This window comes from Hippocampus bargibanti, linkage group LG11, assembly GCF_051943395.1.
Source record: "Hippocampus bargibanti isolate YZ-2025 linkage group LG11, ASM5194339v1, whole genome shotgun sequence".
Taxonomy (NCBI): domain Eukaryota; kingdom Metazoa; phylum Chordata; class Actinopteri; order Syngnathiformes; family Syngnathidae; genus Hippocampus; species Hippocampus bargibanti.
Window position 1 is genome coordinate 13,217,559 of NC_142744.1, and position 26,702 is coordinate 13,244,260.

The 26,702-nt window shown below is 40.3% G+C and overlaps 1 protein-coding gene across 2 annotated transcripts; it reads right to left on the reverse strand.

Moving 5' to 3' along the window:
• Positions 1-701: 701 nt before the first annotated feature.
• Positions 702-25,487, reverse strand: LOC148891670 (kinesin-1 heavy chain). Of its 2 annotated transcripts, none has more exons than XM_089009195.1 (26): positions 25,119-25,487; positions 14,363-14,450; positions 14,225-14,298; positions 14,043-14,147; positions 13,921-13,969; positions 13,221-13,276; positions 13,060-13,147; positions 12,862-12,986; positions 12,686-12,790; positions 11,146-11,291; positions 10,916-11,064; positions 10,627-10,814; positions 9,809-9,877; positions 9,513-9,719; positions 7,706-7,849; positions 7,441-7,629; positions 7,252-7,369; positions 6,836-6,891; positions 6,610-6,719; positions 6,434-6,535; positions 5,947-6,007; positions 5,792-5,863; positions 5,057-5,161; positions 4,754-4,970; positions 3,506-3,647; positions 702-3,308 (listed from the first exon to the last, which is right to left on the reverse strand). In XM_089009195.1, the coding sequence occupies exons 1-26, from the start codon at positions 25,242-25,244 to the stop codon at positions 3,305-3,307; spliced, it is 2,895 nt and encodes a 964-aa protein (XP_088865321.1). In that variant the 5' UTR covers positions 25,245-25,487; the 3' UTR covers positions 702-3,304. The 2 variants fall into 2 exon arrangements, with proteins under 2 accessions (XP_088865321.1, XP_088865319.1); XM_089009193.1 differs by having other exon boundaries at positions 7,441-7,632.
• Positions 25,488-26,702: the final 1,215 nt, after the last annotated feature.

Here is a 26,702-nt window from a genome sequence, read left to right on the forward strand (position 1 = left end):
GTATTAAAATTTAGTTTTGAAAAATAATACACCTTTGGCCTTTAAAAGTTTGACGATTTAAAATCAAAGAAACACACTACACAAACAATTACAGTAATGTATTTAAACAGGCTTAGAAAATGACAAGCCAAAAACAAACAAAACAATTACACGTTTACTGTGAAACAAAACCAGGGCTAAAAAAATGTAATAAAATACTCTTTGATCCCAACATGGATTTAAATTAACTACAAAAATAAATAAAATAGTACTGTAAACACAAAAAGGGAAAATGTAGTAAAATACAACCACATTACAAAATATAAGCCTATTAGAATGACGATAATTCACTTTGTTCATCACTTTTGGAGAGTAAAAAAAGACAAACATTTGATTAAAAAAATATACGACCTTTAAATCTGACATCACAAAAATAAGACAAAAAAATTGTATAAATGTCCAAAGAAGCCCAGAGACAAAATCTGAATTTGTTTACTGATAATTATTTAATCACACATACATTTACATCATGCAGCCAATGAAAAAAAAAAAAAAAAACAAAGGTGATCTTGTCTGCATCCGTCAAAACTCCAACTTTGTGCCCCAGTTAGCCAGGAATGATCCAGTACCTTTTGTCCAATCAAGTCCCCCGACCCAAAAAAATAAAATAAAAGAATTAAAATGGACCAACTATTACACAGTAATAAAAAAAATGCGGCAAGTGTTTTTTAACCTTTAATTTCTAATGGCAGCCAGTTATTCTGAGTTTGAAGCCATTTACTTACGTGTCAAACTTAATTTCCATTTCATATCCAGTTTTTGGTGGGAAGTGAAACACAGGAGAAACATTTGGAGGTCCATGCTAGTCTCATTGCTTCATTGGTGAACATAATGGCAAAGCGCCTGTATACATACACTGTCCTGTCACATACGTGAAGGAGGGGACACTAGAATCCCATCTAAAACAGATGGAGTGTTTTCAATGCTAGATGCAAAATGCTCGGTGTACATGTTAAAAGTCCATGTTGAAATATTTTCATCTTTAAATAAGTGGATCCGGTTTTCTTTTTTTGTATGGTAAATATTACATGGTGCACGTTTTTGTGTGATGTACAGTGTATCTTACAGTATATATTGCACTTGCACATGGTGTTAGCGTCTTCATGCTGTGATTACAAAGCACTTCAGGAATATTAGGGCCACACCCAAAAGAAAAAAAAAGTATGTGTCAAGAAACACGAGGAAGGATATTGTTTTGGTGAAATATATTTAGAATTATTCCAGTCTTGCAAAAGAGGTGATTTTACCCCCAAATTTGTCATATTATATATATATTTTTTAAGAATAAAAAAGGGAAATAGATGTGAAAATGTTATCTTTTTTCCTTTGGAAACAACCTCTGCCCTTGAAAACGTAATTTAAATAGGTCTTTATTCAAAAAAAAATTACAGCTTTAATTGGATGCACTTATTTCATCTTATCCTTTTTGTGTGAGCTTAAAGTCCCCCGTAATGCACTGGGGCTCGGTAAAGGAAGAGGGGGAACAACATAACATAATAACAAAGTGAAAAAAAACAAGTAAGAAAACCCTACACTTTTTTTATAATTTATTTAATAAACCCTTGTGATGACTTGTGTTCAGATGCTGCTTTTTGCTGAGCCTCGCATTAGCAGCTGTCCCCTCTCATAAACACGTGAGGACCATCGGACACAGCCAAAGCAGTCAAAGGTGCACATAAGACACACAAAACGGCCACGGTGGCTATAAATAGTCGTCATGATGGGTAAAATCACACGTAGCTTTACAGATTAAGCCTTAGCGGGCCTTAAAAAGCATGGACTGGATCATCGGCGTCCGTTCCTTTTCCTTTCCTTTGTGACACAACGAGTATACAGCTTTAAGTTAGCCATAAAAAACAATTGGCCTCCACAGGTGTCCAATTAAATAGATCTACAGTACACGCTTGCACGCCTTGGCTTTTTTTTTGCTCCCCCTCCCCTCTACGGCCATGTGAGCAGGATGTGAGCGAGCGGCGTGCTGTCAAATTTGGACAATTTCTGTACACGGTAAAAGCACGACAAGAGTGAGGAGAATTTCAAGCCGCGAGCTGACAACTTTTGATTTGGATTTGAGATATGTGACGGGAACAACAGGAGGCAGACACTAACTTTTAACTCACTTATTGGAGCGATGAGGCTTTCGAAGAAAACAATTTATTAAGGGAGACAGGAGAAAGCATGGAGGGAGAAAGGAATAGTGGGTAGGTGTGAAGAATGGTTATGAAGGGAGGAAGGAAGGAAGGAATGGAGGATGGATTGGTGGAAGAAAATACATGGACCAGGGGATGCAAGGTGATGGATATTAGAAAGAAGGGATAGAGAAGCAAGGGACGGAAGGATGGATAGTATGAAATGGAGGAAGGTGCAAATGTAGGTAAGGTTGGAAGGAGATGGGTGGGTGGGTGGGTGGGTAGGTAGGTAGGTAGGTAGGTAGGCAGTCAGAGAGGAAGAGATAAGAGGAAGCTTAAATGGCAAACCAAGGGAAACATGGGAGTAAGGAAGGATGTATGATGGAAAAGGGTGAAAGGCAGTATGTTTGGCAGGGGAAGTAAAGGAGGTCAGGATGGAAAAGCTGTTAAAAAAACTTTGAAGTGTCTACCATCCATTCCACCCACTGTGGATAAATATATACAGTATCTATATTTATATATTATATTGATGATGTCACCATTAAAAAAATCTACGATGGCAAACGGGTGTGCGGCTATGGAATTGTACAATGTACAGCGTTGAATTTGGCCTACGAAGCTACGTTTGGATGGCCGTATGATCTCTCCTTTTTTCATATTTTATTATTTATTACATTAGTGTTACATTCAGCTTAGAGGTTTGGGAGGCAGCAGTGCACAACTCAACTACTTACACGATAACCACGATGACAGGGGCGTGCCACAAAAAAAGCAACAAAAAAAAGCAAAAAAAGAACAGCTACACATTCAAGTCGCGTGCAGTTTTTGTTGGCCAAGGCTGCTGCGGCTGTTCAAGACTGGTTGTTTGGATATCATTGTTATTCATATTTTTTGCCACTTGTGTTGTAAACTTAATCTGTCAACTTTTTGTTTTTGTGGTGACGGGGAGGTAAGCGGGTCAGAGCTATACAGCCGAGAATATTTATATATATTTATAATCCGCTCACTCCTGGGTGGCTGGGAAGCAGTAATGGAATGACGGGGCCAACAGGGGGCCGCCTAGGGGCGCTGAGGGAGGTGACAAAGGTCGGATGATATTGGCTTCTTCTGTGGTGTCGTCTACCGGCTTGCTCGTTTCAGCTAAATGCAGGAAGGAAGACAATTGGAATGAATACACCTAGATTTACGATATCAGCATCACTTACGACGCTGGGGGAAAAAGAAAAACCCTACAAGTTAATTAAAAACTAACACATTTGCTTTGAAAAATAACTAGAACAAACTAAACTTTAAAAACTACATTCCAGACACAATGGAAGAAACATCAGTGAACCTACTTCTTGTCCGTCTTGGTAGAGGCAGAGCTGCCGCCCCTGATGGACACTGTCTGGCTGTTTTGGTAGAAACCGCCGCCACTGCGGTTGATGTTTGGGTGGGTGGGGGACGCCACCGGCTGTTGCCCTGGTCGGATGGGTTTAGCTGCGATGGTGGGCGAGGAAAACGACAACAACCAAGAAATTGTTAGATTGGAGTAGTACATACAATTCAAGAAAAAAAACAAAAAAAAACAACAAAATAAGTGCCTCTTTATTACTCCGGTATATTTAAAAGAAAGGCTGGTTCACCAGTTTCCGTTTTAAAGTTGATATTAATTTATACTAATGTTATTTGGGACACTTTTTTGCATACTTTGTTCGGCACCTGTGGAAACTTTAAAGCTTGCATTTTAATCGTAATATTATTATTTATTCAAACACTTGATAAAGTTGAACTTTTTCATATTTACTTTACAATATTACCACAGTACTGTTGAATCATTGTGTTTTGTTTTTTTTAATCCCATATTTAACTCATTCACTGCCAGACGTGCAAAAATATGTCCAGTGCCAGAGATTTAGTCATTGTCACTCAAATTGCAGCACCCACAGAATATTGAGTTTTGAGACTACATAAACTTTAAATGCAGCATATGACACCTAAGGCTCTCTTCTTTCATCAGAAAAAAAAAGAGCTAATTCCCAAGTTATCTGGGTCTGAAGTAATATGAGGTGCAATTGGGGGCGGTTGTACAGAAGGCTAATGCTGCCCCCTTGTGGAAGGAAAAAACATTACCAGAGGTCTGACCAGCGCTTTATCAGCATCCACCAAAACCCCCCCTAAAATTGGGAATGGCTCTCCACATTATATTTTCAATTCCTCAATATTTTTTTCCTGAATGAGTTAAAAAACAATTACTAACAATGTTGTTTTCATTTTTGGTGAAGGAAAGCTTTTAATTATAATTTTTAATGACATTTGTTTAACGACATGAATAATTTGGGGATTTTTTTGTAAGTTAAATCACTTATTTCTGTAATACTATTTTTTAAAGCTTTTTTTCAATTTTTTATTTTTATATTTAAATTCCTATTTTGGGGCTTGTGGTTTAAAAAAAATGCTAATAGGATCAAACAATTTTTTGTTCTGACTTTTTTCATTACACTAACATTTTGAGGGCTTTTTTTAAAGTACCCATTTTATGCAAATATTTGACAAATTGTTTTTGCTTGGTTGGACTAGATGAGAGATCGCTATTTCCCACTGACCGATCTGCGCCGAGTGTCCGCGCCTGGCCATGTTCTTGGCCCTGACAGCCTCCTTGATGCGGTCCACCTCCTGCTGGTAACGCTTGCGGTCACGGGCAGCGTTTTCCTTTGCCTCCTTCAGTGCAGACTCAAGAGCTTTGACCCGCTCAGCCGTAGCACGAAGGCGCTTCTCCAGTTTTGGAAGCTCACACCGAAGATCTGCATTGTCGCGCACCAGCTGACAGTGAAAAAGACAACATCGATAAAATTATAATACTGTGCTTGAGTGGATGGTGAGTGGGTGTGACATTGTAAACCTCCTACCTGTTTGTGAACCTTGGTGAGCTGCTCAAGATTGTTCTCAAGAAAGGATATTTTTTGCTTCTGAGCCGCACTGCCCCCAGTGTCGTCTGAGTCCATCTCGGCACTCTGCACAAAAACACAATGGAGTGTAAGTATTGGGATGCAAACACGAAAGGTGGGACTGAGCAACAGAGTGTCACTGTCTCGTGTCACTGTTGTTTTGGTTGACTTGGTCTAAGTTCATATCTTTTGTGGGTTGATAAGGATTCTATTCGCCCTAGCAATCTAACCAGCAGAATGGCTCACAACGTGAATATTGTCCCATTAACATATTGCAAGAATGGAACCGTAGTACAAAAGGCACTGTGACAGATCCAGAGGGATTTTACTTTCTGCTCTGTGGCTGGTTACCATTTCAAATGCTAACATCGTAGCAGGCAGTTCAAAAAAGGCAAATCCTGTACATAAAAAAAGACAGAAAAAGATTTGACATCCTATCGTTCTAGCCAAGTGGGTTTTAAAACACTAGTCAATAAAATACAAGCAAAAGCGGGTGTAATAAACAGGAACCTGAGGATAGAAATTTGAGTGGCAGACTAAGTATTGTATATTTAGACCTTTCCTTGGGTACGACACAGTCAGAGAGTATAGAATGGAAATGAGATGCAAATCAAAGGATTTTAAACCACGCTCAGTAGTTAGGAACTATTTCAGCTCAAATGCTAACATAGTCACAGACTCGGTGGTTTTTTTCACCTTTTTTACACGTGTAGCTAAGTCCTGGACAAAGAGCTTCCTCAGGTTGTGCAGAGTTTGCAGCTCCTTGGCCTTGAAGGACAGGTGAGAAAAGAAAACATGAGGAAGGATTGATACCTTTGAAAAAAGTAAGACAGCCTTGAATAAGAACTCACCACTGTCTCCTCTAGACCCTTCAGGTCTTGCCTGGCTTGCTCCCGCCTGTCCTGCATTACCCTGGATGGACAGAGGATAACAGATAGTGTTAATGCTTCTCTATTTTTGTTTGAGATACTGCCTCTCACATTTTAAAAAGCTAGAAAGGATTATTTTATTTCTGGTTAGAGAACAGCCTACTCATTTTTTGGCAGGCCTGCTGGTTATATGGTCACGGAACATGTGTGGTCAAGGCGCTTATGAATGAAACTTATTATTATTATATTATTATAAACAGTAACCCAAATACAACTGTAAAGTGCCTCAATTTTGTTATGATGATAGTTGTGCAGCGTGTTCCACCGGAGACAAATTCTTTATGTGTTAAACATACTTGGCAATAAAGATTCTGATTTATGTCTCCAAACAGCTGGCAGTGATTTGAGTGAATTCTCTCCGTTGGTTAAATGTTTTCAATTTTACAGGTCAACTAATATTGGGTCATACGTGAGCTCGTGCAGCTTGCGGCTCTTGTCCTGGTCAGTGGACTTGAGCTTCTCGTGCTCCACTCGTAGCCTCTCCTGCTCCAACATGATTTTCTGGTTCAAGCTGGAAAATATGACATTATGAAAAAGTGTGGGATCTCCTTCAGGAAGCTTAGTGATGGGGTGGAGCTTCCTTACTCCTGCAGCTCTGTAATGAGCTTCTCCTTGTTGTCCAGCTCGTCCCTCAAGCTGCTGATCTGTTTCTGGTGAGCCTCGCGATGCGAGTGGATCTGTTTCTCCACAGCTTCCTGTAACACAATAAAAGTTTTTTTTTGTTTTTTGTTGTTGTTGTTTTTTTTTTTTTTTTGGGGGGGGGGGGTGATTGGTGAAAATGCAGATGATTGAAAAGAGCTGAGTCACACACTTTGACTTCATTGGCTGTCTGTATCTCATTTTCCTTTTCCATGGCATGCACTTTCTCTGCAAAACACAAGAGCAGGTGTATCACCACGACAAGAAATCTTAATAGGCGGCATCCCCGCAGACATCGGATTAACATTAGTAATTGCTTCTCAATAATTCGTGATGTGTTACGAGTTAAGAATTTCTTCTATTTTTTTGCCCAAGTATTTTAATACACCCAGATTCAAGGGAGAAAAAGCTGAATGAAATTTATCACAGGATTCCTTCTATCAGAGTGCAGCGATACACTTCTAATTGTTGATGGACAAGGACTATTCACAGGACAAAAAAAAGATTGTTCATAGACACGGAACATTTCGATTCAAACTTCTCAGCGGTTTCGACTGCAGGAGATTTTTGGGATGTGACCTGACATACCCTGAGCGCTGATCTTGACAAGCTCCTCGTTGAGCGAATCCACATTCTCCTCCAGCTGCCTCTTCTTGTGCTCCACATTCTGCAGGTACTCCGTCAGGGATTTGATTTTTGCCTCATGCTGCAAAATGGGGAAAATTGCATTATTTAATGAGATTCTCGCACCGAATGGCTAGCGGAGGGGTGACATGCCTGTGAGATTCGCAACTGGCAGGCGGCCAGCTCTTTCTCATTTTCGTCAATCTTCTTGGTGCTCTCCGACTGGGTGCCCTCCAGCTGCTTGCAGCGCTTCACCATGCTCTTCACCTCCGACTTCATCTTGCTTATGTAAAGACGTGCCACAGTGAACTCCTCGTCGATCAGACCGCTGCCGCTCTCATGCTGCTACAGACAAGAGAATACGATGAAGTGGGAAGACGTACAAAGATCAACATTTGACTCTCCCGCTACTCCTCACCTTGATGTCATTGCTGCCCACGGCAATGCCGATCTCAGCCAAGTCTTTGAGAAGTGATGACATCATCTCCGTCACCCTCTTTTTTTGGTGGTTGGACATTTCCTTCAGCTTCTGCAGCTCAGAGTCCAACGATGACAGGATGGACTGCATACAAGATGACAAAGACTTGACTAACAATACTGGGGCGCTTTGGTTAAAAAGGACATCTTGTGGAAAATGTACCATTTTTGTTAGGGTAAAAATATTTATTTGCGTTTCTGCGTAATACTTGTACAGCCATCAAGTGCAACATTACACAACCAATTAACTAAGTCACTGCCATTCCTGAATGTATTTGGGAATTGAAAAACATGACATGAAGCACCATACCCAAATTTGTTCGGTTTTTGGTTGTTCGTGCAGGGGGTGCTGATAAAGCATTGGTCAGACCTCTGGCAATGTTTTCCCCCCACGAGCGGGCAGCATTTACCTTTTGTACAGCCGCCGCCCCCACTTTCACTGTCGAAAACTCTGGAACCAAATAAGCTTGACATTTTTTTTTTTTTCTGATGAAAGAAAAGAGTCTAAGGCAGGGGTGTCAAAGTCATTTTTTGCCGCGGGCCACATTGTAGTTATGGTTTCCTTTCGAGGGCCGTTATGAATTTGGGGAACCCATTAGAATGTTTAAATCCCTTCAAATATTACATATAGAGCACACAGCAAATTAATGAATAACTCGTTTTCAAATCTGAAGTCAAGAATAATGATTTTTATTGTGGTTGACATCCAAAAATATGAAATTTTGGCTCAGATTTTAGCAATCATCATGGAATTTAACAAGTTTGATTTGCTTTCGCGGGCCGAAAAAAATGATGTGGTGGGCCGGATTTGGCCCGCGGGCCTTGACTTTGACACCTGTGGTCTAAGGTTTCTTACTATATTGAATGCTTATGTAGTCCTAAAACTCAATCTTTTGGATTGGACATGTATTTGCACATCATCTGGCGGTGAATGAGTTGAAAGGGACATCTTGTAGAAAATGTACCTTTTTTGTTCGGGTAAAAATATTTATTTGTATGTCTGTGTGATACATGTAGAGCCATCAAGTGTAAAAGTGCACAAACAATTACACTTTGTCATTCACAAATTTATGAAAATCTGTCTGCAAGTTGTTGTCAAAATACCGCATCAAGAACATAATAAAAAAAAGGACAATGTAAAAAAAGGACCCCATGCTCCCAAAAAAGATCAACCATGTCAAAGAACACCCAAAAATAACTTAATGAATCAAGACCCTGGTCTAACACAAAACTACCGTGTTTAAGAACCAAATCAAATACCAAATCCAACCCAAAACAGTAGGGGATCAATGAAGAACGAAGTCAAAAAACAATCATCAGCCACACCAATAAACAGATCAAGAATCTGGTTAAAAAAATATATATATATATATAAAAACACAAAAAAAACTCAAAAAGAATATAATGGCTAGTCATTTCATGTGCACTATTGCTAAACTAATTGACAACTTTAATCAGGTGGCTCAATGATGAAATGCTGCATGCACCAACGATAATACAATGCAATCGTGGCCGCTCAATTTGTGACTGTGCATGTGCTTATGTGAGTATGGATGGACGAATAAATCACCCCACTGGGGAAAAATTGGACATAATTAATAATGAGCGGGGAATTTAGATTTTTTTTTTACATAATTGCATAGAAATTGCACCTCGGACGTGTTTAAACTGTGAACAAAAATGCTTAACATGGCTCCCTTCAAGGTTAATGTGGTCGAGTTCATGTTTTTAGGTATCCAACACCTCACCGATTTCTGGCTGAGCTCCTCGCTGATAACTTCAAACTCCTTGGTCTTGTCCTCCACCTCCTGGCTCTTCTGGTCATAGTTGACGGCCAGCTCTTCTAAAGCCTGCAACACTTCCTTCACCTCCTCCTTCGAGGCCTCATTTTCAGCTTGCAGGCGGTTGAGCTCAGCCTGGAGGTTCTCGTGGTCACGGCGCGAGGATACCAGCAGCTGGCCGAAGATATAGTTGATAAAAAAATAAGTTGGAGTAAGATAGCAAGAGAGGGGGGAAAAAAACAGTGTGGACATTTAGCGCTAACCTCTTCCTGGTCCAGCATCTGCTGCTTCAGTTTTTCAGCCAGCTGGCTCTGCTGGTTGATCTCTTCATCCTGCACAGAAGCAGACGTGTTGTGGCATTAGTATTCATGGCACGGCATTGGCATTGCAATGCGGCCGAGGTGTGCCATGCAAGACAGCTGAGAAATGTATATTGTTGAACATTTCAGATATTCAGTGGCAGTTGTTCAATAGAACCGCCCCATCACAGATGCATGGAGATGAAAAATTACATTTAGAAAAATATTTTGAAATGAACATCTTCTATGAGGTTAACCACACGTAATTTTGTTTTTGGATTCCATGATGTATTTCTGGTTTCAGTCTCAAATTTGACCCATTAATTTTCATTAAAGGTTTCTCATGTGCAGTAGGGTGTTCTTTCAATGCAACAGACAGGACCAGGGTGCGGCTTTCATTGAAGCGCCGTGAGCCAAGACGTGGCAACTCATTTTCTATATATAGTATATATAGACAATGTATATATTATATACACACCAAGTGCAAATGGTGGTGTGGTCTAATAATTACACACACATATAAGTTTGAATGAATGGTTTCAATAAAGTATATTTAAAACCTAAATTATACCCCAAAAAACAAAAACATACCATTATAGTGCACAGTCTTGATATTTTATAACAAGAGTGGAGAGTGTCCCAAATGTTATGGAAAAGATGGTGCAAAGCGTCAACATTTACGTAGCTACACGCAAAGCAGGTTTTAGATGTATTTATTTTTTGGACAGGATGGTGGACAAGCCATCCTAGGTTTTTAAATGCACATATTTAAGCTCTTTTACCTTGTCATCTAGTTGCTTATAGAGTTTGGACAATTCCGCCTCACACTTGTCCTTCTCCACGTCGGTGAGGCGCACACCAGGCACATTGGGTGTGGAGGCTGGCTTGTCGTTGAGGATGTTGTCAAGGGCCAAAACCTCAGCATTAGCCTTTTCCTTGTCGAACTGCTCCTCTACCGGCACGCTTTCGCCTTGGACATGTGAATTTAGAGATGTTTGCACGCTTTTCCGGATAATGACAATAATGATTTAAGGAAATAAACTCATAATTACTAAGAAAACAACATCTCACCATTTCTCCAGCGATTGAGCTCATTCTCCAGCCAAGTGACGGTGTTCCTCAAGGTCTTGTTCTTTTCCTTCTCACGCTCGTACTTCTGCTTCCACTGTTCGGCTGTCAGTTCAATGTTGACAGTCACTGTGTTCTTGATGGTCTTTGCTCTGTGCAGGAGAAACAGACAAAATGTATTTCAGTTTAGATATGATTCATCTTCCAGGCAATCTTTTTCCCCCCTTGCTTACCTTTGTCCAAACATGAGGGTTGATTTGGTTTCAGCCTCGTTGTAGGAGGAAGGTGAGCAGCAGATGACGATGGTGGTGCGACAATTGCCACCCAGTGAATCCTGAAGGATACGTGTCATCTTGCTGTCTCGGTAAGGGATGTATGCCTTGATAAAAAGCACACGTCAAGAGAATAAGTTAAGTACATTTATAAACTGCAAGGCTAACTTAGCTAGACATCATATGGTTTGTCACTTAGATCATGTAAATTTTACGTTAGATAGATTTACTTTTATACATATTTTATTTAAAAAAACGTTACCTCGTCCATCATTATTAAGAGTGGTTCACCTCCTTTTTTATTTGTTTCTTTGCAACAATAAAAATGTGGCACACAAAAAAGAAATAAAACAATATCACGGCCTCAATTTCAGCAAGGAAAACCCCTATTAAGCATTTTAACATGCAAACTGTAACATTGCTTGTATAGTCAATACTTTTATGAATCTAAACGTTTGGCCTCTGGTACAAATTAATCCAAATATAACTGATCACAACGGAAAGGTTAGATTTGCAGCCAACTGGATACGCAATATTCACTTTAATGCGTCATATTGGTGTGTATAAATCATTATCTCAGAACAAAAAAGACGCTTTCTGAAATCATCTTTTTCTTTAAATGATAATGTGTCACGGGGCAATGGATCTGTTTACTCTGCCAATTATCTCATATTTGCTGATGCACCAGGACACCTGCAGGGTCAGGAATAGGATGAAGGACAGTGAAGACTGCCTACTATGTGATGCTGAGGTGGACAAAACTGTCAAGTGAAGCATCACATTTCCCACATGCTTCTGTGTGTGTTGACATGTTATATGATCTTGTGGTTGAAAGGCATTATTCCTGTTCAACCGATAACACACCGCATTTGTTTGTTGATAGACGGAGTACTATCTGATGTGTTGTACCACAGATGACAAACAAACATTGATGAAAGGGTGAAACAAAGGGTTTAGCGATCGCTTGAAGGAGTCTGTTGGTTATTTTGAAACCCTAAATGAGGGGGTGTAGAATTCTGATCGTTAAAAAAAATGCGAATGAACCTCGATTAAAACAACAAATATAAATTTACAACATAAACTACAAATACATTTCATTAAGTAGCAGGTATAATCAAATTGCTTTTGAAATTGCACAATTTAAAGTTATATCAAGAATTGAGCCTATAACAATAAGGGCACCTCGGTAATTTCTTTGTGACTCCTACAGATTAGTGCTGTGACAATTGAATATTTTTACAATCAATCGGCTAAAAATGTATTTTGTCATAAAATCTATTAGAAAATAACCTTTGCCACGATTACATGCATCAATTAATTGCAGATTTTTGTCACTTTCGGGACCAGCACTTCTCCCCACGCATTATAGGAGGTTTCTACTAAATAGCTCAACTTGGGCTAGATGATATTTTATTGAAAAGTCTTGCTTTAGCACTATTTAATGCACATGAAAAACCCATGTTACAGTTATGACATATAGTTTATGAATGAAGATGCATACCGTTCCCTCAGCCAGAGCTGAGATGACGTTCCCGAGGGATGACAGCGACTTATTGATATTCTTGGCTTCATCCAGCAGAGCTCCCTCCGCTCCTGTTTTGCTAACCTGATGATAAACTAGCATTAGCCAAACACACGCTAACACAAGGAGTCACATGGGCTAGCTGCACCGCACACCTTTTCACTACCGGCCAGATCAACCAGGTAGAGTTTCCCGCTCAGCTTCTGTTCCGTTTGGGTGTTCTCCTGCTTGACGTTGATCAGGAAAATGCTATGACTCCTGGAGCTGTGCTCGTTCATGTCTGAGGAACACAAACGTTCAGCTCAGTCTCAGCGCCTCAACCTCAACATGTGGTAGAGGGCATGATTTCTTACTTGTGACTGCTACGTGTCTATTGGATTTGCCTTCATCGATGGTGTCCATAACCTCGTCCGGACTGCATACAAAGCGCTCGGTGCAACCCTGCAGACACAAGACCATGAGGAATTTGTCGCATGTTCTTGGCGAGTTTAGCAACTGATATGCTGAGTCTCACCTTCACATAAGGTACTCTGTTTTTGTCTTCGTGGACTGACAGATTGGTCTTTGACACTAGGGGGAAAAACTCAGTCAAAATAACTTCAACAAGCTTTTGGCATTTTCAAAATCATTAGGTCCTATGTTGTGGTCATATCGGCATACAAATGGGTTTTGTTTTTTTGGGAAGTTACTATTTAAGGGTGTGTGGAGAAGAGGAGGGTGCACCATAATTGGAATAATTCAAATAATTGGATTACAAAAAAAATTCAAAGCAAAATTTCAGTATCAAAACCTTGTAAAGATGATTGAATTAGCCGGTTAGGAGACAGTCAACTCTCCTTTCATTTACTGACACCCATGTCACTCACTGTGCCAGGGACTGCCTTTAAAAGCCATACACACACTAAAGTCACAGATAATCGAGTAGAACATGATGCTTTTTTAAATTAAAAATACATTTGGGTTGATTATGTGCAGTCTGTCAGCATGTCAAAGCAGTGTGTCGCTCAAGTTTTGATCACGTTAGCGTCGTAAACAAATGTTTTTTTCTAATTGAATTTTTAAAGGATGCACCATGGTGACGGCAAGACTTTTGAGGCATATGAGGGGTAGGTTTGCAAGCATTCTATTCTTCCCATCCTTTTGTGTGTGCTTTACGTTGCAATTACATGGAAGTGAAAATGTATAAAGCCGGAGTGGAAGTCTGCCTGACTTACCATCCAACAGGTCCCGGATCTTATCTAAGTAAATTTCAAAATAGGAAACCTGTAAAGAGAAAAAGATCATGAGTATAAATCTCATATCAGACACCATCCAAGTAGCTGGTCTGGTGACTTGCTTTGATATGAAACTCCAGGTTCTCATCCATGGAGTAGATGTAGTTGAAGATGTCTTGCACTATCCTGGGAATGATGCCCATGGAGTCTGTGTCATGGAGATTCCCCTGAGGATATAGCAGAAGTTAAGAGCAGGGGAAAAAATTGAGAAGTTTATTTATACACTTGTTGCTTTGATTCTCACCTCCATGGTGTGGGTTTTCCCAGAGGACGTCTGGCCGTATGCAAAAATTGTCCCGTTGTATCCCTCAAGAACATCTACGAAAATACATAAAAGCATTGTTTTTATACCCACTTTTTTGTTTACGTATTTGTGGATTACCTTTCACAATCTTTTGGGCGCAGGCATTGTACACTTGCTCTTGTGTCGTACTGGACTGAAAGACTCGGTCGAACATGTACGGTTTGCTCTGGAAGACAAAATAAGGAGATTCTGTAAAGACTACACAGCCACTGAATGCCTCCTTCATAATCATCCAGGACGACAGCCCGCCCAAAAATGTGGGGCCATTTATTGCAGCGCCTCAAAGTCAAGGCATCAGTATCAGTGTCTGTAAGGTGCTATGGACAAATTGTCTTTTTAGGGTCTTCAACTGCCAGATGGTCCATTCATGGCACCCGGCATTGTTTTAACTCTTTGCAAACAACTAATTGAGGCCTTTGAAGCAGAATCGCAGGTAAAAATAATTGTAGTCATTCTCCCAACCAATATGGTAGAAAGATTTTACAAGCACACGATGACCACACAGGTTAAACGACATTCAAATCAAGAAGCAGGATGTCTTTGGAGCTTTTAAGTCCATGTTGACTCATCGAGTCCACTGAGCTGGGTGGAGTTTCAACCATGACTTCATGTCAAAACAGGCAATTGGATCAGCATGTAAAAGGATGAGCAATAGCAGTGGTCCATGAGTCTTGGCCCATTTGGGACCAGATCTTACAGACAGCCCTGCGAGCTGTAAGCAAATTTGTTCCATCAGACATGATGTAGAAAATGTGTGCGACACTTGTGAATTGGGAGTCCCACTTCTAATATTGCTAGTTGAAATAAACAGCACCCGCCAATAAATGACAGAAGCAGCAGTCATCAGATATTAAGCGTAACAAATTGGGCCAATCATATAGCTGAACCTGCAGCTGCTGAGCAGCCATGACTTCCAAAGATCGGATATTGCTAGTGCGACATGGAGGAGGAAGTTGTGTGTGCCATGCTGTTCAGAATAAAAAGAGAGAAACCTGTTGAATTATTTGAACAAGTCATAAAAATGCAAAGGGAGTTTGAATAGACTTCATTTTATTTTACCTATGTTGTGAAGTAGAATAACACTGTTTGAAAGGTATAAATAAAATGTTGAATTGCTAGTAATGTTGAATAATTATCATTGTTGTCAGGAGCAGTGCTTTAAAACGAGCAATTTAAAAGCGATGAGGAGGGAAAAAAATGATTGCTGGGGCACATACAGCATGCACTTGCCTCAACCGGTCTGTGACACAAATAAGGTTGGGGACCGTTGAGTTACAGTATGAGATCACTGCCTGAAGTAAACTATGAATGACCATGTCAGGATAGCAGTCTAGCCTGTATGTAAATCATGAGTCGATGATGTGAATGTCAGCATTGAAAGCAGAAAGCAAATTGGACTGATGCACTCTGTCCAAAACGAGGAGGCTACATTATCCATTATCCTTTGAATTATTCATATTTGGATGTGAAACGTCAATACAATGCGTTGATGACAGCGAACTTTGTGTAAACATGTAGTTCTACATTTATATTATTATTCCAGGGCAATGCAATGCTCCTGAGCGCTCATTATTCCTTCAAAGCCATCATTACATTCAGTTACGAGCCGTCAGCAGTAATTGCTTTAAATCGAGAAGGGAGACAAAGGGGATGTGAGCATGAGGTGTTTAAAAACTTTCCACCGCTGTCCCGGCATTAACGAAGTCTTTGACACACAAGCTCAGTCCTTCATGTCATCCTCCTCCCATCACAGGCATGATATACCACCAAACTAAAAGCTTTAGTGTAAATGAGTTTCATATTTGTTGTCCACTTTGGTGTTCAGCGACGTCAACATGAATTCCGTGTTATAAGTCTGTCTGAGGCTTTTTGTATTCCAGAAACCCATTGAGCAAGCGCACAATGTCTTTGATTGGCACCGCGCCGCATATAATCTCCGGGAAACAGGCGGTCGCATGTCAAGCGCCGCTCGTCTGGTTAATAGGCTGATCATTCACTTCCTTGCATGCAAACCTGCCAGTTGGCAATGTGCGACACCGCTATCGGCCAAAGCAGAAGTCGGAGGCAAACAATAGTACGGCACCCATTTTGTCAACTCCTCATTGTCAACGTGACCATCGGCGTTATTACCTCAATTTGCATTTAATGGGATTACATGCTGAAAATGAAAACAAAATGATGGTAACACAGAGAAGCAGGAGGACGCTCAGGTGAAAGGACTTCCTGATGGCTTTTCTGGTGAGATTGTTGACGTTGCACAATGGTAAAAAATCTCACCAGACCTGGTTGCTAGGCACAACGCAACACGATAGCTCAGCTCTTTACAATGGACTCACCTGGACGTCGCACCCACAAGTACAATTTCCCACTTTCTTTCAGTTACACTTTCCTTTGTGCGGCTATCTCAGTATTAAATTAACTCGGGCTGTAACGATACACCAGTTCAGATTCAAATTGTATTTGCGATTCATGCACGGACGCATCTGGGAAATTTAAAAAAGGCGGCCAGTTGGTATGTCTGAAAAGGGGTCCACATTTTAAATTGATGGGCCTGATTCAACGACATTGCCGAAGTATACAAAACTGATTGAAATAAACCAAAATACAGCATTGGAGCATGATATTTCTAAATTGCAAACTAAAAAACCATTATTTGAGAAAAATTAATTTTTCTAATATATCAACAAACAATTTTAATTCAAGTCAAATAATTTATTCATACGTAAAATAAACGTTTTCAATTTTCTTTCACTACTACACAATAAATCCGGTGCTATTTTGATATTGTATGGTATTACAGACAAAACAAAGAACAGACTTAGCACAATATTTCTTACTAGTGTCATCTACTTAATGGACAAGTTGTGTCCATAATTTGTAAAATGGCTTCAAATGACTTCTACTGAGTGTATTTTACAAAGATTCCACCGCATATAGCTATATTTTACGTTTCAAGACTCGCGCTGAATATTCCGGAAGTCTTGTTTTTGAGTTGGTGACGAGTCCTCACCCTACGTCACGGAAAGAACGCCCCTGACCGAACAAAGGACACATTGTAGCAGTCCTTCCATCACATCAATGCATTTTGCTGTACTTGTTTGGTTTGAAAACTTTGTGTTGCACCAAAAAGAGGCAGAAGAGGGCGACAAAGCTCCGTCTAAGGAATTAATCATCCTGTGAAAACAGCTGATTCCTTACACGGAGCTTTGTCGCCATTTTATGCCTCTTTTTCGTTGAGACATTTCCCCTCAATGTTGCCTCATAATGGCACGGAATAAATTATTTCATCGATTGCAAACATGTATGCTTTCCTCCTCAGAACTATTTGAATCATATTCATAACTGGATGAGTAACAAGAAAGCATATTCTCCGAATCTGAAGCCATTGATTTGATTCTCCAGCAAGGCAAGACGTCTTGGGGTGACGCCACGAACAAGGGGGCGAGACCTTCTGAAACTGGCCACTTCCCGGTTCATTTTTTTGCAATTTTTGGACACTTTAAGTCATTTTTATTGGTGTTTTGCACTTCACTAAAAATATCACACTGCATGTTTTGGGTATTTTAGATGCTATAAAACGTTTTTTCTGATGTCAGTTAGGAAACAAAAAAGTGATGTCGGTTGTCCTTTAACTTTCTTTGCTATGCAGATTTCCAATGTGCCTCTCCAGCTCCTAAATAATTCCCATTATCCACTGAATTCGAATCATTTAACAGCAGCTTGCTAAAACGAATTGTCACTACCCTCCGCAGACTTATTCAATTGTTTCTTAAAAAACAAGAATATGTTTGTTTGCTGCCAGTTTTTAATGTCTCAGTGTTATACTCCCCTTCTAACGCTCCATATTGCAACCATCCGACATCCATCCATCCATTTTCCGTACCGCCTATTCCTCATTAGGGTCGCGGGGGGTGCTGGAGCCTATCTCAGCTGCCTTCGGGCACGAGGCAGGGGACACCCTGAATTAGTCCGCCATGTTCGATGTAAATACTGCAATGCACCATGGGTAAATGAATATTCGATTAGCCCTTTCGGCAGTTTCTGGCGGATCACGGAAAAGCCCGAGATATCCTCCGCCACGACTTTGGAACACACCAAAACAAATGCAAGGTGATTATGCCTCGATATCGGTATGGCAAGATCGCAGACGACGAAAGTTAAAACCTCTGAAGGAAAACAAACAGTTTTAAATTGCTGTTTAATTAAATTAGTTTCTTTGGCAATTTTATCATGTAGCAATATGCGCCAATCGTAATAGACGTGTACCGGTGCTGGCCCAGTGGAGTTTCAAAGTTGCATCAGTGGCTGTCAAAATGCGTAAATGGTGCGAGGGCACAGCTCAAATGGATCCCTGCTCATGGTCCAATGCATGATTCTGTTTTTGGAATACATTAACTACCTCGCTTGCAAAAGTTGCCTATTCTGCGTGCCATATGACAGCATTTTGACTCATCTTATAAATCCCACAAAATATTGTGTTTCAGGAAAAAAAAACATTTGAACACGGCTGAAAGATTCCTCATTTTTTATCAAAATCATGATTGTTGATTATTGCAATTTAGCGATTGCCTAAACTGCGTTGGAACTGTTAACATTATTATCCGAGGTCACCATTCAGAAGCAGCATGTTACTTATGAAAAGGTCATGCCAACAACTCAGCGGTGTGCTAATTAAAAAAATGCTCAAACCAGATGACGTTTGGCTATTTATTTCAAGAACATGACTTAAGAGACGGTAATGCCAAGTGTAGGCACTCTTTACTCCCAGAAATAAGAATTTGCCTCACATTTTCCTTAAGCTGACTTAAAAAGTAATGCAGCACTCCTGCCAATCTTCCACTAAAAGGCCGCACAATAACCAGACATCTCTGCCAGAGTGACTGATTTAGCATCTGACTTGTCTGCATGCAAAGGAGCTCAAGTGTTGTACTCGTCAAAGCCACCACTTCGGCAAACACACACCACTTGCTCCAGTCACAAAGCACGCAGCACTCTGGGACGATATGGCGGGCCGTCAGCAGCTAAGCCACGCCGGGTCAGGTCGGCCCGGGCCGTGTGTGAAGAAGCACAGAGTGCAAGTCTGTTATGAGTCAGATGCCACAAGTCGGTCTTGACGATCATCTTCAAATCACAACTGCGGTTAGATTTTAACTACCATTCGAAAGCATTTAAGATGAGCAATCGAAAAGCTCCAAAGTCTAAAAGAGCAGCCAAGGCTCTCAATGTTTAACCACCATTTTATGAAATGTGCCAATGTCATAAACTGACCTAAAAACACAACGTTGCGAAAATAAAATCTACACCTATATGTATTTTTTTAATTTTCTTGCATTTGTCTGAAAACTAGGCCAACACTCATGAGAAATTCACACTTCCACCTACGTGATACAGAGATGAATCCTGGGCACATTAAATTGAAAGGTAAATATATGATACAATGTCATGGGACATTACAGAGCCTGATCAATATTGTTTATGATAGAGGTGTGCCACAAAATATTCAACTGAAACAAAGGCAGAATTCTAGTCATATTATAACAATTTATCTTGAGACAAAACTGTTTACATTCATTCAACTTGCAGGTGAATACCAATGTCCCATGGCAGGGCTGTGCGTCAAAAAGACTATTCCAAAGACTTCACTGTTAACATTTATCATTGTCATATTTCCGATTATTTGATACTATGAGAAAACTCCCAACAATGGCTCATAATAAAATCGTAAAAAAGAACAAAACTATTCAAACATGCAAAAATACATATGTATTCATTCTAATCCACATATTTTCATGCTCTTTCTGTGACATTGTTTTACTGGTCAACCAAGGACTGTGAGAGAAAACGGGAGCAAGCATCGCACAATGATGCTGGCAAGTGGCAAGTGTCCAGATAGCAAGTGGCAGTAGATGGAGTTAACAACTCATCAGCAGCTACTGGTTCAACTTTAAAGGATAACCGACACCATTTTTTTTTGTTTCCTAACTGACATCAGAAAAACGTTTTATAGCATCTAAAATACCCAAAACACGCAGGCTGATATTTTTAGTCAAATGCAAAACACCAATAAAAATGACTTAAAGTGTGCTAAATCTGCAAAAAAATGAGCTGCGAATTGGGCATTTTCATAAAGTCCCGCCCCCAGTTCGTGACGTCACGCCAAGACGTCCTGCCTTGCTCGAGAATCAAAACAATGGCTTCAGATTCGGAGAAGATGCTTTCTTTTTCCGCATCCAGTTATGAATATGATTCAAATACAGTAAAGTCTCGTTATATCGATATCGGTTATATCGATAGTACTGCTTATTACGATACTATTTCTATGAACGCAAGGAGAAAATTTACATGCTGCAGGATCGGATATATCGATAGTCCGGTTATATCGATATTTTTTTCCGACTCCCGAGAATATCGATATAACGAGACTTTACTGTAGTTCTGAAGAGAAAAACATAAATGTTTGCAATCGATTAAAGAATTTCTTCTGGGTAATTTTGAGCCATCAAGACTGATGTGTAGCGTCCCTGAAAATACAGAAGATGGCGCCAGAGTCCGTTGGAAATGGGCTGATTTTTCTCTTTGGAATTTGTGTCAGCGAATATCAAATAGTTGTCTTGGTGCAACACAACGATTCGCCATCGCGTTATTTATGCGTTTTCCTTCTAATTTCGCCATGAACACGGATCAACACAAACTTCAGACCAAACAAAGTACCGCAAAATGCATTGTGTGTCCTTTCTCGGTCCGGGGCGTTCCTTCCGTGACGTGACGTCAGGACTCGTCACCAACTCAAAAACCAAGACTTCCTGAATATTCAGCACGAGTCTTGTCCGGTGGCGTCGGTTGTCCTTTAAAGTTCCATTAATGTCTATTTCCCATTGTATCGGTTCCATTGTGTGTGGTCGCTTTTTCACTGCAGTTTTTTGAGGTCGAATGGTGAAAACACACAATCTTTCCTCAGCACCTCCTCCAACCAGGTTCTAGAAGACAGGCCAAGGAGGGCGATGACTCGGATCGTCACAAAATACAGAATTGGCCACTCGTGCAATCTTGCATTTTCACTAATCTCGCCACAATTGATTGCCGCAGTTTGAACTGGAAAAGCAACGGAGGCCAGGCCAGGTTGTTCTGGAAAAGTATATTTAGTGCTCACCTAAAGATAGAGCATCCCTTGCAATACTTGTTGGGATTGCATGTGATAAGGTAGTGGTCCCAAACCACAGGGTCCAAAGATCGGCACCGGACCAAAACCCATTTGGGACCGGGCCGCACAAAGGCAGACTTGAGAGCTAAGAGCAAATTTTCTCCATTAGTGATGGAAATATGCGCAGCTGTAGCCAATCAGAGTCCCCTTTCTGAAATACATATGCACGTTATATAAATTAACAGAATCTCTAAAAAAAAAAAAAAGAAAGACAAATTGGAAACAGTAATATTGTCTAACCTCCTTTCAACATACCCTGGTTATGATTGTATCCCTCTAACATTCACATTTCATACGTTTTATCAAAGTCGAAATTATTTCTTGGTTTTGAAAGGGAGTCTCCCAAATAAAGCGCAGCTGACACTACAATTAGGGAAAGTAAATGATTTCCACAATCATGCATAATGGGAAAAAAAATCACGGCAGAGTTCAAGGCCAACAGATGATCGTAATCTGCTTCAGGGCGCAACGCATCTTGAACTGAAGAAGGCACTTTTTAATTGGTTTTAACAAGTGATGTGCAATCATTTTTCCATCACCGGCCCTTTTCTGACAGAAAAAGCAATGGAACAACATGTACTTTTCTCAACTGTTGGGAACCACTGTTATAAGCTCTAAAATAGTACCATAATGCCACTCTGTGACAAATGAAATGGTCCCACATATTTTGTCAAACTACTTTGGTGCATCTTTGGTTTGGTTTGGTGTGGAAAAGAGGTGAAGAAGCGTGTCCAGGCAGGCTGGATCGGCTGCAGAAAAATGTCAGGTGTGATGTGTGATAGAAGGGTTTCAGCTAGGATGAAAGGAAAAGTGTATAAAAGAGTGGTGAGACTAGCCATGATGTTTGGACTGGAGACAGTGCCACTGAAGAAAAGACAGGAACCAGAGCTGGAGGTAGCAGAGATGAAGATGTTGAGGTTTTCTTTTGGAGTGATCAGGTTGGATAGGATCAGGAATGAATATATCAGGGGGACAACTCATATTAGAGGCTTTGGAGAGAAAGACATTTAAACAGCTTCTTCCCCCAAGCCATTAACTCTTTGAACTCTTTCAACAGTAGCCAAAATGGAACTGTATAGTGCCACTTAGCAGTTTTGGGTTTTTTTTGACGACGATACTAGTGCAGCGTGTTCTACCGGAAACAAATTCCTTGTGTGTTCTACATACTTGGCAATAAAGATGATTCTGATTCTGAAAGTCAGAGAGGCCAGACTGAGATGGTTTGGACATGTCCAGAGGAGAGAGAGTGACTATATAGGGAGAAGGATGCTGAGCCTTGAACTGCCAGGCAGGAGACCGAGAGGAAGACCGAATGTGGATGTGGTCAAAGATGACATGAAGGTTGCTGGTATGAGAGAAGAGGATGCACAAAACCGGGATAGATGGAGGACATTGATTCGCTGTGGCGACCCCTGAGGGGAAAAGCCGAAAGGAAAAGAAGAAGACTTTGGTGCATCTTCATCTTTATTATGTTCATAGAGTTGCTTGTTCTGTAGCCACAAGGGGACATAAGCCAGTGTCTTCTTGTGCCGGTTCCAAGCCCGGATAAATACAGAGGGTTGTGTCAGGAAGGGCATCAGACGTAAAAGCTTGGCTAAAACAATCAAACCTCTGAAGACAGAGGACACTGATTCGCTGTGGCGACCCCTTGAAGGGAAAAACTAAAAGGAAAAGAAGAATTTGGTACAATTCGCAAAAAAAAAATGTAGAGTATGCATGCTTCAACCGTTAAATTATTCAGCGCTGATCAATTGTCAACTAACCCCGTGTCAAATATATTGATCATCATTTTGAGACGTTGTTTAATGTAAAACAGTCCAAATTTTGGGCATTTAAGCCTCTCAACAATATTTGTGGATTTCTTTACAATGTGTACATGTGACCTGCAGTAGATTCTATTTCTTTCTTGATTCGGCCTTAGAGGTCCTCACAAATCAGAGTGACGAGCACAGAGGCATGACACCTCAAGCAGGTTTAAAGGGCCAGAAATATAATCCGCACAATAGGTTAGATACTGCATCAGAGTAATATTTTTGGAAGAATGAAAACATTATTACATCTATATATATATATATGTTTTAATGACAGTCAACACTGTATGTATCACTGAGTGAAAAATGTAATAAATATGGCTAACAGGAAAGCAGCAAATGTTATTTTGCCAAACTGTAACACAGCGCCAACATATCTCTGGTGCATTGTTTTCTGAAATCAAATCATCTGTCTTCAAATTATTCATAAGGGTAATGATGTAAGATGAGACGATATTAGATTGCATTGGGGCAATGGGAATCATGGGACATAATCGGGTACGCCACGGGAAAGTGTCAAATTTCACTTAACTGCTTGATAAAAACTAAGTTTGCCTTAATATAACTATATATATATATATATATATATATATATATATAGAGTAAAGTCTCGTCATATCGATATCGGATATATCGATAGTCCCTGTTATATCGATACTATTTCTATGCACGCACGGAGAAAATTACATGCAAACAGGGTCGTATATATCGATAGTCCCGGTTATATCGATATTTTTTCGGACTCCCTTAAATATCGATATAACGAGACTTTACTGTATATAATATAACTTTAAAAGGATAAATGAGTTTTTTAAGAGCAAGAAACCCGAGAGATTTCACTAAATACATTCATAAGACACTGGATGTCAATTCTATTTTGCCATCCTAATTTTGTTATGTGTTTGGGATAAAATAATAAAAAGTGTTGCATTTACAAGTGAATGGGTCCTGGTGTCATTGTTGTCATTTATCAATACCATAGTCTTTCAAATTCTACAGGCCTGAGCCATCTGCTTGAATTGTTTGAGAAAACATTTAATTAACCCAACAATTGTATTTTAGTTGAAGTGTAGCATTTAAAAAAAAATGCAACATATAAATCGCAAAAGGTGACTTGGACTTGCAGGTACGGATCTGATCCAGCGTCACGTGATATGGGACGACGTCAAAAGGAGAAAATTCCACAGACGTCATTGACTACGATAGATCAGTATTGTCGCATTTTCGCCTTACAATTAAAACACACACACACACAAAATGTATGCATTTTGCCAATGATTTACGTTTAGTGATGTAGCAGGGTTAGCTAAATGCTAAGTAAGCCTTTCATTAAATAACTGTGTAGACCGGTCAAGCTTAGCCCAAAGGCCGGCTGGTGGATAACTGTTGGCCACTCTCACATCAAGCATTAACCCTTGACCATTAATAATGGCTTATCGTTTAGCATAAACAAATAAATATCTTCCAAATGTGCTGTATGCTAGAGTGGCTAACTGGAAGTGTCCTGAGAGGCTTTGTTGATTGACAGCTGGTTAGCTGTGGCCGGGGCTAACTTAACCAAGAGGGTGACATTTAGGGTGACACCAAACCTAAAATGGGGAGCGGACATCGAATAATACATTTCGAAACTCAGTGACAGCTCCCAGGACGCCGGTTGCTTCTTCGCACGTAGCGGAGAGCGTGAAACCTTCGCGCTAACAAGCTAAAGGTGCTAACTTACCGTAAAGCTACAAGACAATTAAAATGGCGCATCGCTGACTCGAGCTGAGGAACCCCGGTTAATGGGGAAAATAAAGGTCGCCTTGGAGGGCGTTTCACTCACCGATATAATAACGGTGTCTTCCCCTTGGAACTTGGGAATGTATCGGTCTCCTCGAGTAACCTCGGAGCTATTGAGAGGCCGAAAACGGCACATCACTTTGATGGTGCACTCCGCCGGGTCGGCCATCTTCCACCAGCGCGGTGCTTGCCTTTAAACGTCGGGGGGATTTGAAGGCTCAAATGCAACAAAAATCAATTGAAAAGGTCTACCCTAAGCAAAAAATCGAGGCCGGGCGAACGCCCCCTCCTCGGTTCGATGGGAAAAGGGTGATAGCGCGTCGGGCCTTGGAGACAAGCGGGCTTGTTTTTGCTCTCATTCAGTCTCCCCGACTGTTAGGAAGCCATGACACCGGTGGATGAGTGCTGGTTGCTGCTGCCTGGCCACCGCCCCCGCCCTGCTTGTGTGCATCGACATGACGTCACTCTCTTTTGGCAACACTTGGACTGGGTTGTTGGGGTGGGGAGAAAAAAAATATTTTGACCCATGGATAGAATAATTATCTTGAAAAACACTTATACACTGATACTACGAATTACATCAGAGAGAGAGGGGTAGATAGATAGATAGATAGATAGATAGATAGATAGATAGATAGATAGATAGATAGATAGATAGATAGATAGATAGATAGATAGATAGATAGATAGATAGATAGATAGATAGATAGATAGATAGATAGATAGATAGATAGATAGATAGATAGATAGATAGATAGATAGCTGACGTGCGGTGAGGTTCATGGCTGATGAGGCACTGATGTCATCACAGTCAGATTTGCATACATATGAACTCTACAGAGTAGCTTATTCACCATTTAATTGGCAACAGTTAACGTGTGTTGTTTAAAATGTCATGTCCGCATTCTTTATATAAACTGTAGCATAGAAAACAGAATAAAAAAATATTGTGTTACCTTTATTTATAAATGAAGTCCATGCGCCGCACCTTCTGAAGAAAGGCATCAATAACTTCTTTGTAGAAAAGTCTCTCTATTTCTTTCAATATAGATATGTAATCGTCCATTCTGAAAATAAGGCCAATCAACACAAAAAAATGACTGGATGGTTGCACTTAACTTGCAAACTGTTTACTGTAGCTTGCTCTCACTAATTCTATCATTCTGTAGCTGAGGAGGCGCCAGAAGAATATCTGTAATCACCAGCGCCCCCTGTCATGAGGCAGGAGAACTGAGTGCCTCACCAATGCACAGTTTTGATAAAAATAAAATAAACACAGTAGTACAGTGTTTATAATATAAAATGACTACATTATATACACCAGCTAAACTGTAGAAATTTAGTTTATATACTAAAAGTGTTTGAACACTTTAAGAGCGATATGCAGAGGGACAGCAATGCGGTCTCACTGCAGAGCAAGCCAGCACAGTTCGCAGTCATTGCGCAATCCATGGTGAGGCTCAGCCGGCTGCTGCCTCACCTCTCGTCTCTACTTAGCATCTGAACGGTAAATGTGAAAATTCAGTGATTTCGAAATAAAATAGTGCAGTTAAATGGAGAAGAACTTTAAAGTACAAATCACTAAATAAATATAACTGTTTATTTTTTCATTTGATGTTTCCATGAC

Coding starts and splice junctions, on each gene's coding strand:
- LOC148891670 (XM_089009193.1), bottom strand. CDS start 25,244: ATGGCCGACCCGGCGGAGTGCACCATCAAAGTGATGTGCCGTTTTCGG. Junction 13,970..14,042: donor ACCTGGAGTTTCATATCAAA/GCAAGTCACCAG, acceptor TTCTCTTTACAG/GTTTCCTATTTTGAAATTTA. Junction 6,720..6,835: donor AGACAGCCAATGAAGTCAAA/GTGTGTGACTCA, acceptor ATTGTGTTACAG/GAAGCTGTGGAGAAACAGAT.